Genomic DNA, 20,009 nt, shown 5'->3' with positions numbered 1-20,009 from the left:
AGATCTGTAATGGCATAGACAAAGTGCTTGGAAGTAAAGGTTCTCTTCTGGTGAAGGAGTCATAGTCTGACTTAATTGCCAATGAAAATATAATTTGGCAATAACATCTTGACCTAGAGCTGTGCTGTTCAATGTGGTAGCCACCAGTCACGTGTGGCTATTTAAATAAACTAAAATTAAATAAAAAGTTCAGCTCCTCAGTCACCCAAGGCACATTTCAATTGTTCAACACTAGTATGGTAGCTAGGGGCTATCATTAAGGACAGTGAAAATTTGTGAAACATTTCTATCATTGTAGAATGTTCTATTGAACAGTGCTGATCTAAGAGAGAAACAAAAAGTCCTCAAAGATATTCTATCAAGAGACAACATCTTGATGGCTTGATTGACCATACCATATCTCATTTTTATTCTGAACCACTAGAGATTTGACATAGAAAGGGAATAAGATCTTAAGAGTTTGGTGTGAAGAGTGAAGCTTATTTTTTTTTCAGTAAAAACACCTTCTGTTAGGGGCTCACTACGGATAATGGTCATAGGCCAGGAGGTGACAGAGAATGTGATGCTTTGAAGTCAGGGCTTTCTCTGATTAAGAGTAAGTGACCTCATTGGGCAGAAGGAAGTGGTCAAAGGCACTTTTGATACATGCACAAGAAATGAGTGTGGCTTCCCTTTTCTTGAGTTTTCTGGAATTTCCCTTGGTTTCTGACCTCCTTACCTTTCTGTATTGAATTAAATTGGTAAAAATAGGTTAGGCATCCTAAGAAAAACATGAAATGTAACACTCCTTTCTGGCTTAAGAGATTCTCAATGCCTTCCTCAAAAGGAGAGTAATTCTTTCATTAATGCTGTTTCATGTGTGTATTAGTCCATTTTCACACTACTATAAAGAACTACCTGAGACTGGGTTATTTATAAAGAAAAGAGGTTTAATGGACTCACAGTTTCACATGGCTGGGTAGGCGTCAGGAAATTTACAATCATGGCGGAAGGCAAAGGGGAAGCAAGGCACATCTTACATGGCAGCAGGAGAGAGGGTGAGGGTGGAACTGCCAAACACTTTAAAACAGATCTCATGAAAACTCCCTCACTATCATGAGAACAGCATGGGGGAAACCGCCCCCATGTTCTAATCACATCCCACTAGGTCCCTCCCTCAACATGTGGGGATTACAATTCCGATGAGATGTTGGTGGGGACACACAGCCAAACCATATCAATGTGTCTCTAAAACTTTAAAAGGCATCAAGGAGAGGGAGATCAAATTAAGGGAAGACATACTTATAATAGTGCAGGATGTCTCTGGTGGCTTGTAGCACGGGGATGCATCTAATCATTTTCAGTAGAGTCTGAAGAAATATTTGGTTGCCTCCTCCCACCCAAGTCCTTTGATATGGACTTATGAACTAAGGAATTATGAAGCAATGAAGACTGCTTGGGGTCTTCATCTAGCCCGACATCTAGGGGCTAGGTGTCAGGATGCCAAAGAAAATTTATCAGAGTAAAGTGTCCCTTACGGAAATTATGAAGTAGGTTAAGACAGATGTTAAGAGGAGGAGGTTGTCATTCATTGCACAGCTAGAAAGATTAGAAAAGAGACTGGTAGATACAGCCAAGAGTTGTCTCTGGTAACCATAATGAGAGCAGTTTCCATGAACTGATGAGACAATTAGGAGGGTGGCTACAGGGAATGAAGAGGGAGTTTCCAGGGCAGCAGTGAAAACATGAGCTCTGGACCTTGTTTAGTCTTGGATATTTCACCATCCTCTCACAAAAATAAACACTCTGGTACCCAGTAAATACCTGATGAATGAATCTTTGGGAAAGAAAATCACTGAATGCATAAAGTCCTTTATTGAAAATATTGGGATAGCACTGCATTACATATAGTCAATATCCATAAATGAAGGGTCACACATTTCTGAATGGACAATACTGTTTTACATAGAGAACACAGCATCTGGATATGCTCTCACAATTATAGTATCATGGACTAAACTAGGTCAGAGTGAAGTATATGCAAAATGACCATTTTGTTTTTTTCCATTTTATTAATAGCATATGGTTGCAGATGGTGTAAATGGTAAACGTGATATCATGAGACATTCCTGATATCTCACACCAACACACTATTTAACGAGCAGGTTAAGGTGAAACTGCCAGTATGCTGTTAGTCAAGAGTTCTCAGTAGGAGAACTTGAGTGAAACGTACACCCAGGCTACAGATTAAAAATTTTATAGCATTCATTTAAATTTGCATGGAATTAAGGAGTATAATAATTGTTGATCTGACAGGAGGCCACTGGACAATTTGTTCTCTTTCACAAAATGTCTAAAATAGGAGAATAATGTAAAGGAAGTATTCTAAGAATTGCTTTTTTAAATGCAGATATGTAAATAGTACTTGTTATACATTTTTCCTTTCAAAAATTACCAGGGAAATAATTTATGACAGACCATTTTTCAGCTTTGGCTATTATTTGAAATTTTTTCCTACTAGCAAGCACTCTTTGGCTTTCATAAAAGTCTGGTAATCAATAATATTGGTTAAGTAAGTCTTTATTATTATTATTATTGTTATTATTTTTAAGACAGAGTCTCGCTGTTACCCAGGATAGAGTGCAGTGGCACGATCTTGGCTCACTACAACCTCCGCCTCCCGGATTCAAGCAATTCTCCTGCCTCAGCCTCCCGAGTAGGTGGGATTACAGGTGCCCGCCACATAGTCAGCTAATTTTTGTACTTTTAGTAGAGACAGGGTTTCACCATGTTGGCCAGACTGGTCTCAAACTTGTGACCTTGAGTGATCCACCTGCCTCGGCCTCCCAAAGTGCTGGGATTACAGGCAAGAGCCACTATGCCTGGTCCTTTATTTTATGTAATAGATGTTTTATGATGTGAAAATAGGTTGATATCTTAAAAATAGGTTTTCCTTTCTATTCCAATTTTGATATGAATGCATTTCTTTGTATTGTTTTTTTCTCAAATAAATGAATCAAGAAACCAAGACAATTGGTCCAATTTGACGTTTTTCATTTGATTTAAAAAATGCAGAAATTAATATACCGAGTCCCTTTTAAGACAGAGGCCTGCTCGTTAATGTAAAAGCTTGGAAAAGTTATACAAAGAACACTCCGAAAATAAAGTTTTTGTTATTAACACAAATGATTTTGTAAGAAGCAAAACATTTTTTTTCAAAAGCAGGATTTGTTCTAAGTCTAGGTTCACAAAGGTATTCATTTCTATAAATATCAACTTAAGACTGTGAGAAATGATGTATTCTTTTTCACACAAATATGTTCAAGGTAAGTAACTAAAAATGTACCCTTTTATTGACTAAATGGAAAGCTGGCCTATAATAGTCAAATTGATGAACATTCATAATGAGTTTTTAGAAATTTAGAATTATACACTCATATATATGTATATGTACATATACATACACACACACACATATATCTCTATATATCCACATACAGATATATAGATATATGCTGCTTAAGACCTATCACCCTAAACAATCAGGGCAAAAAAAATTCAATATAAAACTATATAAATCAAACAGATTTGTTCCCAAAACATAGCACAAAATGTATACATTTAATATTTCAAGATTTGACACATTAAAAGAAAAAAAACTGCCGACACATTTCAGACAATATACTACAAATAATAAATAAAAGTTTTTTTTTTTAAAAAAAACCTCATATATTCCCTTTAAGTGCTGTGCACTTTCGATTTTTCTAAATGAGACTAACCTTTTCCATGGCAAATAATAGCTGTACATTTTGGTAATGAAAATTATGCTGATAAATACACAAGGCATGTATATATCCACAGTATCTTTTTTTTCACAGTTACCAAAAATAAAAATTGCATTCAACTCATATATCTATAAACACTCTGATTCCTCACTGTATGGATTTGAAGGAAGTGGGAGTACAAAGTCTTTTCAACAACCTGGATTTTAAGTTTCTTTCTTCAATGTCTGCCCTCTACATGGACCTTCCAGAATCTTTCTGCGATGTGATCATGCTCTGAGATGATGGCAGAAAGGAAGCATTGGGGTGGGATGAGGCAGCTTGCGCTGGGGCTTCTTTTTCCAGCCAGCTTTAGGAGGGCTGATCGAACCCAGTCTTTTTAACGTTATATTTTAAGGCAGTCTGAATTTCACTCAAATGCCCACACCTCCAGATCCTGAACTATGAAGTCTTCCTTTTTGGAAAGAATATCATTATTGAAAGTGCTGCAAGAGTTGCTTCGTCCGTGGTATAAATCAGCATCTAGCCATAAACCAAATCGTCCCCTGAAAAGGTTTAAAAAAAAAAAAAAAGGTAAAAACACTTCTATCTTACATGGCACACTATTCTCTCTTGCCCCCATCTTCTTTCCTTTATACTACTGACAGGCAAAATTCGAAACTGCTTATAAAACCAGGATACATTTCCTTTATTTCATTTAAATGACCAGTCTTCCTAAAAGACAAGTGGTAACAGTCCCTCATTAGACACATAAATATTCTATCTTTGATTCTTAGTTAGGCCATTCTGTGTTAGGCCTCTGTCCTAACTCATCTAAGCACATGGACTAGCTAAAATAACCTGACACCGAAGTTTTAACTACGTAGGTCAAAACAGTCCCACTCAGGTCAGGTGGTAAAATAATAGTAAGAAAACAAAAACAAAAAAAACCTTACCCTCCACCACCAAGTTCTAAAGAACTTATGTCTCCATTGATAAAGTATGAATTTTCTCCACTCCACTTAAAGACCTTGGGGAAGAAACACAAAAAAGAAAACAGACATTTTAATCTGGAGAATTAGCAATGAGGAAATATGAAATAGTATCTATATGTAAAAGGGAACCACCTCACCCCATTGACTGAGGAAGTTCCTGACTGCCAGACCTGGCCCGCAACAGGATGAGATCTCTGAAGGGGTTACGAAGGAAGGAAGACCTTTCGGACACGTGGTGGCTCTGACCTGCGACTCTGGATCCCAGCCTGAGCAGCCCAGAAGGCAAGGGACCCTAAGCAGTTTGTGAGCTACAGTCATAAAGGGCTGACCCAGCCTGGAGTCAGTTCAGGAGAAGTTATAGGACAGCTAGCTGCCCCAATGCCTATCCCCTTCCCCAACTGAGGACACTGTGACATATGGGAGTTGGATATTTCTCCTATCTAGGTACCTTAAAATGAGGGCTGAATGTGTAGAGAAAAGTTTCGCCTGTGCCATAATAGTGGTCACTGAACTTGAAAGGATGAGTTGCATATGCTCCAAAAATCTGTCAAAAGAAAACATAAATGTTACCTACATTCAAACCAAAATCCCCAAAGCAAGGCTTTCTGGAATATTTTTGATACATCATGTTCTGAGATCTATTTCAGCAAAGATTATTACTAAATTGGCACTCAAACTTAAAAAGACCACCAATAAAAGAATAAACAAATATCCCCAGCTCTAACTGGAACCCAAGTAGCCAGACTTCCTGGTGCATGCAAAATTCATCTGACAAAGCTCAGACAACTTGTTTGTCAAAGGCCAACAATTTGTTCCAATTTTAAAAGATTTCCAAAGTTCACTATGGAGACAAATTTCTGTTATTGAATATACATAACATAACAGAAACATTAAGCCACAAGAAGATACATCTTGCCCACAGAAATGAGTGCTTGGGACAACACAGTCACATCTCTTATGTATTTTATAAGTGGAGTCATGGCTGGGCATTTCCCCAGAGAAAATAAACTTTCCTTTCTTTTGATTTGTAACAATGAGTTATTAATATGCTTATTAAATTAAAATTATATCCTTAAAAATGACTGACTTACTATAGTTTAGTTCAAAGTGACTTTTAAGAAACAAATAACCCCGTAATATCATGGAGTTATTTAGATCATCAATATCATGAAAGGTAACTTAGATGTGTTTAAATCAATGGTTCTTGTACTTTTTCTTATCGGGGGATGGAAGGGGAGCCAAGCTACATGAGGAGTAGTGTTTTCAGAATGTGTACGCCCACTGCCTCAGCATCTCATCCTTCTGTTCACATCCTGATCAGCACTTGCAGGGGTGAGCATATGTATTCTGAAAATGTCCCTAGGTGATTCAGACATTCTTTCTATTTCAAATCCCATTTGAGGAACACTGCTTTAAATGTAGGTTATCTGGAAAACGTCATAGCATTTTTCAAAAATTATTTCAATTAGATCACAATCTCTGTGTGCTGTCTTCTTCACCACTTACACTCAGTTCCTGGCTATACTTGTAACACTAAGTATTAGGTAGAAGGCTAGAAACTCTTTCTAACCAGTATTTTTCATACTTCTTGCTACCAAACCTTTCCCTAGAGCTGCTAAGAACAAAGAAATATAGCACAGTAACAAAACATAAAAAATCCTTTGCCCTTCTTCTGGTAATCTTCCAAAAAAAGAACTAGAATACAATCAAAATAGGCATCTATTTTTAAAAGCATGCGGTTAAAATATGACAAAATATGACAAATACGTGGAAGAAAATGAGTTCCCTCTCTGATCAGTCAATAAGTTATCTTTATTTCACACCCTCCATAGAATTTTAAATAATTATTTTCTTTTTTAGCTAAAATTCCGCCACCGCAACTCCTTTTTTTTTTGAGATGGAGTCTTGCTCTGTTGCCGAGGCTGGAATGCAATGGCATGATCTCGGCCCCTCTGCAACCTCCACCTCCTAGGTTCAAGTGATTCTCCTGCCTCAGCCTCCCGAGTAGCTGGGATTACAGGCGCACACCACTATGTCTGGCTAATTTTTGTATTTTTAGTAGAGACAGGTTTCATCATGTTGGTCAGGCTGGTCTTGAACTCCTGGCCTGAGGTGATCCACCTGCCTCGGCCTACCAAAGTGCTGGGATTACAGGTGTGAGCCACCACACCTGGCCTTTTAGCTAAAATTTTCTTAGCAATTCTGGAAGTGCATTTAAAGACTAAGGGCTGGATGATATTGGGGAATTACTGTTAATTTTGTTAGATCTATTGCATTGTGATTATGAGAAAATGTCTTTTTTTCTATTAATGTATTTTAAAAAATTGTATAAAACAACTTTTATATAATAGTATTGTTCAGCCTATACCATATAAAAATGTAATACATTTAGCAATAGCAGAACAAAGGAATCCAAGGGAATAGATGAAGAGCAACCCAGAAATGATAAAAGGAAAGTCATATAACAAAACATATAAATGTACATTTGCTCTTCTTTTCTCAACTTCCTTAGCAGACATAAAATTATGTAACATAGTAATCATAACAATCTATTGCTATATTTGTAATATATACAGATGTAACATGCATAACATTAGTACCACAAAAAGTTAAAAGATATAATAGAGCAAAATAGGAGTAACATTTCTATACTTCACTTGAAGTTAGTAATTAGTCTCTATTAATTGCCTGATGATTGTTCTATTGTTGTCAACAATGCCTGGTGGTGAAAATTATTCCACAGTCTGATTCAATTAAATGTAGGTTCCTTTGCATGGATAGTTTCCTTGGCCAGACTATGAAGTTTACCCTGACTCCAGAAAGGCTCTCCATAGCTGTCTCTTTTCTTGGATCTCTCTGGTAAAGTAGATGGTCTACAGTTTAATTCGTTGCCTTCATGGCTACAACCTTCTTCTTAACACCAAAATTCTCATTGTTTTCTAGAGTGCCCTTTGGCTTCAACTTCCCCAAGTGTGTCTAAACAAAGTCAGTTCCTTTGGGTAGAGCTTTAGAACTCTATGTCCTGTGGCCTGCCTCTTCCCCTGGGAAAAAAATCTCTAACCCACTGCTCTGAAGCTAGGGACTGGACAGTGACAGCAGCCTCTGGTCTTGGCTTGTCTCATCTGGTGCAAAACTTCTGCCCTGTGAGCTGAAACGAGAGCAGGAGAGACCCCTGTATTCTCAGCCTGCCATGCCTACGGTAGAGCATGGCTCTGTGAGTGGAGGGTGGGTAGAAGAAGAAAGCCCCCTACCTCTAGGCCACACTTGCTTGGATTTTAGCCTCAGAAACACTGATCTTGGGTGGGAGATAAGAAATACAGGGGACCCACAGTGAGAGAGGGTACACCCTAACCCTTGACTGGCAGCTGTGGGAAGAGAGTGCCCCATCTTCTTGGCCATACATGCCCAGAGTGGAACCACTGTCAGTCTCAGCGGGGGGTTAGGGAAGGGAGAGAGTTGTGCCTCAAGTGCCACAGAGTCCCACTGTTATAACTGAGATTAATTAGATTTTCTTGAATAAATATTCCCTCACTTGCTTAGAATAATTTCCAGAGACTTTAAGTGATTGTTGTTTTTGTTATTTCTACCAGCTATGGTTCTTTCACTGGGAACTGATTCTGCAGAACTCCTCATTGCTGCCAGTCTACATATAAAATATTTTTATATTAGAATGTCATATAATTCATTTTCAGACACATTTGCAGGTGTTGTTCTATCATGTTCTCAAACACAGCAAAGCCACAGTTTCCCCTTCGGGGTAGATGGGGTGCAGAAAGCAAAGTTAGTGTCTGGTTGTCCTCAAATGACGCAAGTGCCTCCAGGGTACATGATTCAGCAAGACTCCACCCAGTGACAAGACTGCAACCTTCAGTTGTAGGTCTCCTTTACAAATCGCACAGGAAGCTTGGTAAAACTGTGCTTCATCAATACCTGTTCTGTGTGAACCATCACATTCCTCAACAACTGTGATATTTTGTTAAGTAAATAGGACAAATAATCTATACTTAGGTGAGAGTCTGTATGTGTGCTCTAAGATAATATAGCCATACCTCATCCAAAATATAACATCCAATTCTGAAACATTTCACTAAATTCCTAAGTCTCTTTTAAACCAACTGTTATCATTATTTTAATTTTTTTATCTTGACTCTACCCACCTTTCAGCTTGGATCATTATTAAGCAAAATGTCAGCAATCAGGAAATAACAATAGTAACAATGATAGCTAAATTAATTCCCACAACTCTTAAGCTACAATAATATTACAATAAAGTCACAAAGATCACTGCTAAGAAAGACAGTGTCTTTGGTACCCCCATATGTTCCCTAATTTTTCCCAAGGCAAATCATGACAGCAAAGTTCTATTTCCTGGCTCATTACAACGTGGACATGTCTCAGTATAAAAATTTTGTGCTTCACAGTAAGCTCCCCAATGCTTAATAGTGCCTAGCACCTAACAGGCCCTAATTAGATATTTGCTGAATGGATGAATAAATGAATGAATGAATGAATGAATGAATGAATGAATAAATAAATGTTGAGTAAAATCTGCTTCAATGACAGAAAATCTGCTCAATGCTGCATCTTAAAATCTTAGAGGAATTTCTAACAGAACACAGGTCAAACTGAAATGAGCAATGAGCAGATGTGAATGATGTCTTCCTTTCGTGATGCAAGAGACTGACAGGATAGTGACCGAAAAAAACCTGGACAGATTCCACTCCCATTCTGAGCTGACTTACGGGAAGAGATAACAGTGCAGGGACAAGGGGTAATAACTAGTTTTCACTAGTTCCTCCAGGAAAGACCAACTGTAACACAGGCAAAAGTACAATCAAGAATGGTACAGTGCATTCTCTGTGGTTTCTTAACAATTGGGCCCCTCAGGCACAACACACTATGGCCTTGACTGACTCTCCATCACATCCAAAATGCAGGCAAGGTTTGTGGGCACTACTTTGGCTACCTGGGAAAGGCGCTGGTATGGCACTGGAACTTATTTCTGCAACTGTTTCCAAATCCAGATCTCACTCTACCCCAACTTTCCAGTTTTTAGGCTGTGGGATATCATTATACGTTTCCACTTCATGGTGATAGAAAAAAGCTCCTTAGAATGTGACTGTATTTGGAAGTATGATCCATTTTCATTTTGGAGATGATCCTGAAATATGTAGGGGTGAAATGCCATAATGATTGGGGTTTACTTCAAAATATTTCAGCAGAGAAAAAACAAAGATAAAAGACACAGAAGGCAAAATCCTGTTAACTGTGGAATCTGGATGATGGAAGTATATGGTACTAGTGTCTCTACTGTTGGGAATTTTGAAAAATTATTAAAAAATATTCTTTATGAGAGGGACAGGCCTCACCTGATTATCCATATCTTTGATGACCAATAGAACAGGACTGTCTAGTGATGCTGATTTCCGGTAGAGCGTCTTTAAGCTGGTCCCGTGCTCTAACGTGCTATAGGCCAGTCTCCATGGATACCCCTGCACCCTTGCAGGAAGGCGTCGGGCCAGCTACAAAGCCAAAGGAAGAGATGTAAACAGAAGGTTCACACACAAATTGCTCACGAACATGTGGCGCAAAACAAATGCCTGTTATTCAAACTCAGTATCATACACTCACATAGTGCCCCTCCTTATTCTGGCAAATATTTGCTATTCTAAACCAAGAAAATGATCATTTGACAGTGTTTACCTTGGCAAGGATACTGGCCAGGAGGTGTTTTCCCATTCAGGGACATGACTATGGAGTCCCTATCCTGCTATATATTTGAAGACACAGATCAAGCTGGATAAAGAGGTAAAAACTAGACACATGCCCTTCCTTTCCACTTCAACCTGGCTTTTACCAAACAGTTCATATTTTCCCAATTTTTCTTTCTAAACACTCAGAGGCTCAAAACTGCTACTGAGAGCTGCAGCTTTGCACAGAAGTGAGGGCAAAAAAACAGGGACGTTTAGTGTTAGAAGTCAGGTGTCATCTGTTCTTATTGCACCTATATCTTTTACCTGCATCAATATTTAAACTTGGCCATAAATAATCAATAATGTATATCTCTTCAAGAATATTACCAAAGGAGGCCATGAAGTGCTGAGTCTTCAGAGTGCTTAAAATCAGTTTCAGTGTCAGTGTGAATCCCACACTCTATAAGTACTTGGTCAAGCTTCTTGGCTTTCTTGGGTCTTTACTGGTTCCTCAGTAAACTAGGGAGCCAAACTTAATGATTACTTAAGGTCTCTAAAATTCATGTCTCTAAGCTGACTGATGAGGTAAATGCCAGGGATTCCTTACTACAGTTCAAACATAAGTGCATTATAATATTTCATGAATTTCAAGTAAACATTCAGAAACTGTAAAATACACAAAGAAAATCATAGAAAAAGGAAAAACTGTCCTGTAGGTAGGTATTTTTCATAAAGCAAGTAGACTGCATTTGCTGTATTACTTTTATTGAGCCCTATACATCAAAGCTATGGGAACTCTGCAATAATTACAAGGATAAATTTGGATCCTTTTTAAAGTGTATTAGGACTATGGTAGGACGCTTAAAATTTTTATTTTTTTAAGATTAGAAATGGCTTTTTCTTCAGGTTTGAGAGAAGGATGTTAGTGTCTGACCAACTCCTCATACTACCAAGAAGGCAGCAGGGAATGAGACTTTTCAGAGGCAGAGCAGGGGGCACTGGCCTTAGTGGGCTGCTGGTGTTCTTCCTTCCTCACAAGCCTCATCCTTCAGCCCAAGTGAGAAGGGCAAATGCATTCAGGGATGGGAATTTTTTTTCTTTTTTTGAGACAGAGTCTCACTCTGTTGCACAGGCTGGAATGCAGTGGTGCGATCTTGGCTCACTGCAACCTCCACCTCCCAGGGTCAAGCAATTCTCCTGTCTCAGCCTCCTGAGTAGCTGGGATTAGAGGCATGTGCCATCACGCCCGGCCAATTTTTGTATTTTTAGTAGAGATGGGGTTTTGCCATGTTGTCCAGGCTGGTCTCAAACTCCTGACCTCAAGTGATCTGCCTGCCTTGGCCTCCCAAAGTGTGAGGATTACAGGCGTGAGCCACTGTACCTGGCCAAGGGAAATATTTCTTAAAGCCTAGGAACCCCCACCCTTGGTGGCCAGGGCGAGCCCACCTGCTCGATGTGCATATTCTCCAGGAGCGCACTGTGGGGCCGCAGGACAGGCAGCACCTCTTCGTCCTCGTCTTCATAGTAGCTGCATGTGCTCTTCCTGCGCTTTGCCTCTTCAACAGTGATGATCTGAAATGAGAAAACAAGCCAAGAAAAATAACTTATTGGCTTTTCTTCTAACTGCTAATTAAAAAAATCACTCTAGGGACACTGCTGCTTGAAAAGGTGATGCTTCGGCAGCAGGAAATCAACTGAACAGGACTTTGGGGAAATGGCTAATTTTTGAGTTTCAGAACAAATGCACAATTAAAGACAGTACAGTCGAGACAGTTAATATGTATAAATTAAAGTCACAAGTCACAAGGCTAGACATGGTGGCTCATGCCTGTATGCCCAGCACTTTGGGAGGCCAAGGCAGGAGGAAGATGGCTTGAGCCCAGGAGTTTGAGACCAGCCTGAGCAACATGATGGGACCCCTATCTCTATATAAAAATAAAATAAATAAATAAATAAAGTCACGAGTTTTCCAGTTTTAGTATAGCTGCTGATTGCTGGGTCACTGAGAATAGTATATAACACCAGAAGTATAGCTTTCTACCTTTGAAATGCCCTAAATGATTCTCTTTTAGCCTTTAGATTTAGGATCTGAATTGTTAAAGGACTAATTAGAGATCATTCAGTAGGTAAGTCTTCTATAAATAGGGAATTTGCGATGATAAGGATAGTTTTTAATCAGGTTCCTGATGTTTTCTCTTAAGGTTGTGCACATAGAAACCACTTCTGTTAGAAATAACGAATGATAACAGCTACCAGGAACATGAGTACAAAGAAGTGTGAAGCTTTAGTCTAAATTACAACTAGGTTACAATTATTTATGTACTATTCAGAGATGATAAAAATAGTCTCCCCTTCTAAACCTAGAAACATCATATTGTACAAAACATTTATTATTTAACTCTAGCTATGCTTATGAATTACCAAAGTTCATTTTACTCTAAAATCCATTTTTGGCCCTTCTTAAATTATGGATAAATCACTCGATTATTTTCAGATTGAAGAGTGTATATTAGGCTTCTTGGCCTTTTGTGTAAGATCAAGTGAAGGATTATATTAGACAACTAATTCACCAAAATGTACTCGTATTAATGATTTTATATTATAGAGAAAAACATTTAAGTTAAATCCAGTGCAAGTTGTCAGGCAGTAGTGCACTACTCAATTTCCAAAATGCACAATGACAGCTACAAAGTACCCGCTGGCGTCTGAGCCAGATTTACAAGTAAGAAAATTAAGCTTACTAATTTTACCATTTTCTAGGGGAGTGTTTCCGTAGTGAAAACACTATCAAGAATCACAAACCAAGCATTTTAAATGAATGAAATAAAACACTCTGTTTTCAGCAAACTCTGTATTTATCACAAGTATAAAATGAGGCTGTGGAATGAAAAAAAATCAAATATGGATTTCTGGCTCCAATGAGAAGAGGCAACCACACCATAACCCTCTCCGCAATGAATAAAACACCTGCTGGTAGAAATGTCAGCACAATCCTTTCTAATTAGAACGACTTTCAAAACAAACTCGGAGGTACATCACTGAGAATTCACCAGCACCTTATTAGCCCTCGGGACACACTCCAACATACCTTCACAAAAGGCTCTTCGTCAGGTCTGGCACAATAGAAAATCTGGATGTCCAAGGGTAATCTTTGGCCTCTCATTGTGAGCAGTGAGAAGTGTGGCTCTCTCTCTAATGAGGAACAAGTTTTCTCTCTACTCTGCTTCCACAGTTACTTGTAGCCACGCTGAGCTACAACTGTTTTCTCAGTATCTAGTTTCCTGCATGACTGAGTTTCTGTTTCCCTCAGGAGAAGTTTCAGCATTTCTACAGGAACACACCCAAATTAGGATTTAGAGCAAACACACTTCCTGCCAGGCATCGCTGTGAGACTGCAAAAGGACACTTTCACCTTTGAAACGGTGGTTTCCCAACACTATGATAAAACCCCATTGTTCATTTTTTTCTTTTCCTTCTTATACTTTTCTTCCTAATCGTCCCTCCAGTGAACCTAGCTTTTCTAGCCCTGCCTTTTCAGAGTTTTTTTTCTTTTTTTTTTCTCCCCCGCCCCCAGCACCTTCTTTAAGGCTAAAGCTCCATTTAAAATGGTATGTGTGATCCCTGGTATAAGCTTGAATCTCAAAGGAAGGATGAAAAGGAGCCTTCAGTGGAGGTAGGCTTCATTACAGTTAGAACAAACGGCATTTCACTTCAATACTATGTCATGTTTGTTGGTGGGAGGGACTTAAAAGAATGGGAAAACATCTGGTTTACATGAGGTTGTGAAAGATGTCATTTTACATGTAGTTTTATAAAACAGTTGGCAGAGTAATACTTATCTTTTTACATTTTGGAATTAGTTTTAATGACTAATAAGCAGGATGAGTCCTCCTCTACACTTCAGATCACATGTCAGGAGGTTAGAAAGAAATACAGATCAGCACTGCTTCAATTTTCAGTGATATTTCTATGATTCTTCCAGATCCGAAGTGGCCTTTCAGTCTTGGGCACAGCTGCAGGGATCAGAGTGTATTGTATTGCTCACACTGGGGGTTATAAAGAAGACTCTAGCAGATACTTAAGAGACCAGTCCACGGCCAGCACAACTGACTCTCAATGCAACAGCCTGAGCACAACCTGGGGCAGAATGCCAGCAAGACAACACTCTCCTCTGGGCCCCTGGGACTCCAGGACAGTGGACATTTATTATTTCCTATATGATGGTGGGTGCCAGGTGCTTTGCCAGGCACAGAGACATAAAGCTGCTCACAGTCTCCAGCAGGTGAGGAGACAGTAGAGAAACAATTCTAAATAAATGGATGCCATTCCATGTGATTGTAAAAGGAAAACAAAATCTTGGGATCACAAACTCACTACAACAAAAGGGAAAATTAAGCTTTGAAACTGAGCCACACAAACAAAAACCATCTTTCCTTTTGTTTCTAAACAGCTGTCTCCCCAGGTGGTCTCCCTCACCTGGACAATGTAAATTAACAGCTTATTTTCACAAGTCGGAAACAAGAGCAGACTAGAAATTGTCCTTACTGCTCACCTCCAGACCAATGGACTTCTTCCACGACTCTGTTTAATTCATCTTATGTAAAGTGCAGATTTACTGCGCACAAGGCATACATGATTGAGGGTTCCTCCACCCTCTCCTTTGCACATGCAGCATGTGGATTCAGTGCACACTAATCAAAGACTCACAAGAAAGTAACTGTTTGTCTCATTTTTTCTACCCTCCTCTTTTCTTTTCTCCTTCCTCTCCAGCCCACTTTTCCCCCTTTAAATACTGAAGCCCTCAAAACCCTCTTTGGAAAAAGTGCAGGCCACAGATCCTACTGTGGCTTGTGTCTCTTTTTCCCTCCCCAACCAGATGCATCCTCAACCTTAGCAAAATAAACCTCTAAATTGATTTGAGATCTGTCTCAGGCATCGTTTTTGGTTTATAGGATACAGATGCCAAAATCTACAGCAGACGCTCAAAGGAGGTTGGGGTGACCTGGGGGGTTCTGAGATAGCTTATTCACAGAGGAGATGGTGCTTCAGTTTGAGAGCAAGGATAGGGTGTGAGAAGATGTTCCAGGGACAGGGCACAGCAGGAATGCAGAGATGGATTCTGGGTTCACATTGGCTGGAGAAGAGACAGCAAGGAAAGCAGTGATGAGGAAGGTAGATGAGACAGAAAAGGTAGGAGGAGCAGAGAAAATGAAGAGCCCTGATGCCACGAAGGAGCTTAGAACTTACCCTACAGGTCAGTGTTTCCAAAACATAACTGTTCCTCAAAATCATCTGGGAGCTTCGAAAAATACAGATTCTAACATTCCTCCCTCCAGACCTACTGAATTAATGTCTCTAGTAATAAGGATCTAGGATTCAGTTTTTGAAAATTCCCAGGTAGTTATTCTAACAGGTGGGTAAGAATCAGCAGAGTCAATAAGGAGGCCACTGAAGCTTTTAAGCACAGAGTATCCAAGCTTGCTTGTATATTTAAATGACAAGTTATACAGCCCCACAGTCCATATGTAAGATCTTTCAACATGACGAAGGAAACGTCGGAAATCATTAAATAGTGCTGGAAAAAAATTGACTATTAAAAATATCATCTACCATACATCAAAAAAGCAACTACAGATTGAGTGAAGAGTTTAAATTAGTATTGCAGGGCCACTTATACATGGACACAGATGAATTCAGAACCATGTATTTGTAATGGCACCATTCTCCCTGGTGGACAGGTTCTCTCCAGCAATGCTTGGCTGCCTAGGAGCAGAAAAGTGTGAGGGTGGGTTCATCCAGGATTGCACGCAGGCTAGATGAGTGCAGTAGATGGGAGAGGGGTGGAGGAACTCAGGAGTCCTGGTAAGGATGTGTTTGAATTCATTTACCATCTGTCTAAGCTGGGAAAGAAGAAATGCTAAGTGGGGTTCAAGAGAGCAACAGAACAGGAAGGAGGGGTAGACTTATTTTTCTTAGTCTCATCTCCCAATTTCCCAGTGCTGCAAGCTTGTTAAGTATTGAGAGCCTGTGTTATCCATCATTGTATTTCCAGGGCCCTTGCCTAAAGAAGTACTTGATACATGCTTGCCTGACTGGATGAAGGGAACTGGGGTCTGGCAAACTACAGCTTGTGTATTAGTCCGTTTTCACACTGCTATAAAGATGCTACCTGAAACTGAGTAATTTACAAACAAAAGAGGTTTAATTGGCTCACAGTTCCACATAGCTGGGGAGGCCTTGGGAAACTTACAATCATGGCAGAAGGCAAAGGAGAGGTAAGCACCTTCTTCACAAGGCGGCAGGAGAGCGAGCGAGCGTAGCGGAAACTGCCACTTTTAAAACCATCAGATCTTGTGAGAACTCCCTCACTATCATGAGAACAGCATGGGGGAAACCGTCCCCATGATCCAATCACCTCCCACCAGGTGCCTCCCTTGACATTTGGGGATTATAATTATGATGTGATTTGCATGGGGACGTGGAGCCAAACTATATCAGCTTGTCAGCCAAAGCCAGTCCACCACCTGTTTTTGTATGGCACTTAAGCTAAGAAAGATTTCATATTTTTTAAGGGATTCAATAAAAATTAATAACAATATTTTGTGACACATAATAACTATGTGAAATGAAACACAGTCATGCTCATTCATTTACATACTATGGTTGCTTCTGTTCTATAATGGCAGCTATGAGTACCTGCAACAGGAACTGTATGGCCCACAAAGCCAAATATATTTATTATCTTGCCCTTTACAAAAAAAAATTTGCTGAGCTCTGAACTAAGGCATGGAGCTATGAGTAAGAATATAAGTAGATTCGTCTAGTGTGGTCAGAATGAACTGTGTGCCTGTGTACATAGTGGTGGTGCTGGTGGTGGTGTTTTTTTTCAAACAGAGGAATAAAGTTATTTTCCTCTGTGATTTCATAGGTGCACAGGGACTCTAGTTTCTTACCAGCCTGTTACATGGAATCTGAATGCGAGACTGCTTACTCTACCTTAGGAACTATGATGGTCTAACCCTGCCGAAGTGCTCACCTCCCAGCTCTTGGTTGTTGGCTCACTGAAGAAGTTGTCAATCATGTTCAATTCTTCCTTCTCCACCACCACAAAGCCTTGCTCTTTGGCATCTTTTCCATAGACATCGGGAGACCACTGAACAAAGAATGTATACAAATGATCCACCCTGAAAAACATGTTTGTGACAGATGTTAACACCATGTCCACTTTCTTGGCAGGTGCTAGTGTGGACTTCAGTACATAAACCATCTTTTCCCTGCTTGGCAAATCCATTTTACTAATTGGAAAATTTCCCATTATCAAGGTTATCTCTACAAGTGGCCTTCCATACTCAAAATTAAGAGCCAACAAATCAAGTAAAAGTCCACAGCGCTGCGAAACTGTTAAAACTGTCTTTCAATTTGAGGAAAAGATCAAGAGATGGAATGTAAAACTGAAAAACACAATGAAATATTTATACCAAATATTTTTTCCTCATTGAGTCTTCATTTATTGGATACTTGTATTCATTGAGGAAAAAAATGCAGATCTGAAGCTTTAGCTAGGAACAAAGATAAACAATACTACAACGGGTCTTTATGTAGATCAAAGTACTATTGCATTGTAATGGTAATAAAACATCTTTGACAACTAGAAAGTGTCAGGAATAATACTGGCTACTATTTTAATATTAGAAAGAAATCTAATTTTATTGATGCAGGAATGTTCTTTGCTTCCAACTTCTCTGCTGTCTTATACACATTTACTGAACGAAGTTTCCAAAGTATCTTTCCAAAGTATCTTAATCAATAGAAATATGCCTAGTTCCTGGGAAGAGAATGAGAGCTGTGAAAACTGCAGCTCCTGAAATATCCTCCAAGGTTCATACTATAACCATCACAACAGGAGAAAGGGCAATGAATATAATCAAATGATTCTTAAAGTATCTTCTAATCACTAAATGATAATTTGAATTTGAGGCTACTGTTGGGATAACGTTAACTTATGATTTTTAAAATTTATAATTACATAAAATTGCAATAATATTAATAGGACTAAAACAAAAACAGAAATACCACCGACAATTCTGATATCCTAACAGATCAAACCATTTTTAAGGTTTCCACATTCCTATCTGTTCTTGTCCACATGTGTACATCGTTTATACAGCTTTCTTTTCATTGCCATCAGAGCCAAGCCACAACTGTTGTATTTAACATTATATAATATACTTTTACCACATTGCTAGTCCTTGTAGTCATGTTTAACAGCTACATTTCATGAAGTTAATAAACCATAATTAGCCTGTATTCCTATGCTGTCAGGATATTTAGTTTGTTTGTATTTCTTTAATTGTATGAATGATGTTACAGTAAATATCTATACAGTGTAGGCCTTTCACTATGGTTCGAATTATTTCCTCAAGATTAGTTCCCAGAAAAGGGATTACTGGGCCAAGGGGCGTGATTTTATAGCTTGCGATTCATCCTGCCTAATGGCTCTTGAAAGACTGACTAGTTTGCTGTGACGTCAGCATTGCAGTTTGTGTCTTAAGTTTCCATAACAAACTTGCTTATCCTTTTAGTTTATATAAAGTTTTACCTGACTCCATTTGCGTTCCTTTCAGCGTTAAGGGCTTCAACATTTTTCAATATTTTCTTCCTGTCTGTAGCTTTTCTTTTGTGAAATGGATTTCTGTGATATGTGGTATCAATGTTTTTCTTTTTTTCAATTTGTGGGAGTCTTTATGTAAGGTGGACATTAATAACTATCAAATGTGTTTCCGAGCTGTTGTTTCCCTTTTTATATTAATCATGTCTTTTCCCCCACAGTACAGACTTACCAATTTTCTTATACTTTAAAGGTGTATTTCTTTATAGAGTTCTCCTTCAAAACATGGACTGTTGTTACCTAAAACAAGGTGTGTATCAGTGTATATGACATGTTACCATTTCTATTACAAAAGTAAGTATAGATATTGATAGATACTATGATTGTACATGGGTATGATGGTTATGTTTCAACTTGGTGTGGCCATCCATGGTACACAGCTTTTGGTCAAACAGCAGCCTTGATGTTGCTATTAAGGTATTTTAAGATGTGATTAACATTTATATCAGTAGACTCTGAGTAGAGCAGATTATGCTCCATAATGTGGGTGGGCCTCATCCAATCAGGTGAAGGCCTTAAGAGAAAATGACAGAGGTCTCTTAAGGAAGAAGGATTCTACCTTCAGACTTTCTTCAGGCTTGATACTGCAATACCCACTCTTTCCCCAGTCTCCAGCCTGACAGCCTGTCCTGAAAATTTCAGACCTGCCAGCCCTTAACAATCGCATGAGCCAATTCTTTAAAACAGATCTCTATGTATAATACATACATTTTGGTTCTGTTTCTCTGGAGAACCTTGACTAATGTTATACAATAAACTACTCTGAAAGGCTATAAAAGAAACAGATCCAAATGGTTACTTCCAGGGAATGGAATGGGGTGGGAGAAATACATTTTATATGGTATATATATCTATCTTTAAATTATTTTAATATTTGGAATAGGTAGTACATTTATATGATTCAAACATCAAA

The 20,009-nt window shown here is 38.8% G+C and overlaps 1 protein-coding gene across 10 annotated transcripts in view; it reads right to left on the bottom strand.

Moving 5' to 3' along the window:
* Positions 1–1,835: 1,835 nt before the first annotated feature.
* NCOA7 (nuclear receptor coactivator 7) overlaps positions 1,836–20,009 on the bottom strand; it is a 154,254-nt gene continuing 136,080 nt past the window's right edge. For 9 of the 10 annotated variants that reach the window (XM_055391567.2, XM_055391570.2, XM_055391571.2 and 6 more), the window contains exons 11-16: positions 17,465–17,612; positions 11,875–12,000; positions 10,105–10,257; positions 5,184–5,279; positions 4,697–4,770; positions 1,836–4,306 (exon numbers count right to left, since the gene is read on the bottom strand). In XM_055391567.2, coding sequence (XP_055247542.1) covers positions 4,171–4,306; positions 4,697–4,770; positions 5,184–5,279; positions 10,105–10,257; positions 11,875–12,000; positions 17,465–17,612 — 733 coding nt within the window. In that variant the 3' untranslated portion in view covers positions 1,836–4,170. Of the gene's footprint in view, positions 4,307–4,696; positions 4,771–5,183; positions 5,280–10,104; positions 10,258–11,874; positions 12,001–13,516; positions 13,762–17,464; positions 17,613–20,009 lie in introns of those variants that run through there. The other variant, XM_004044641.5, reaches the window with a different exon arrangement.

This window comes from Gorilla gorilla, chromosome 5 (genome assembly GCF_029281585.2).
Source record: "Gorilla gorilla gorilla isolate KB3781 chromosome 5, NHGRI_mGorGor1-v2.1_pri, whole genome shotgun sequence".
Taxonomy (NCBI): Eukaryota; Metazoa; Chordata; class Mammalia; order Primates; family Hominidae; genus Gorilla; species Gorilla gorilla.
This window is presented reverse-complemented; position numbering and strand designations above follow the sequence as displayed.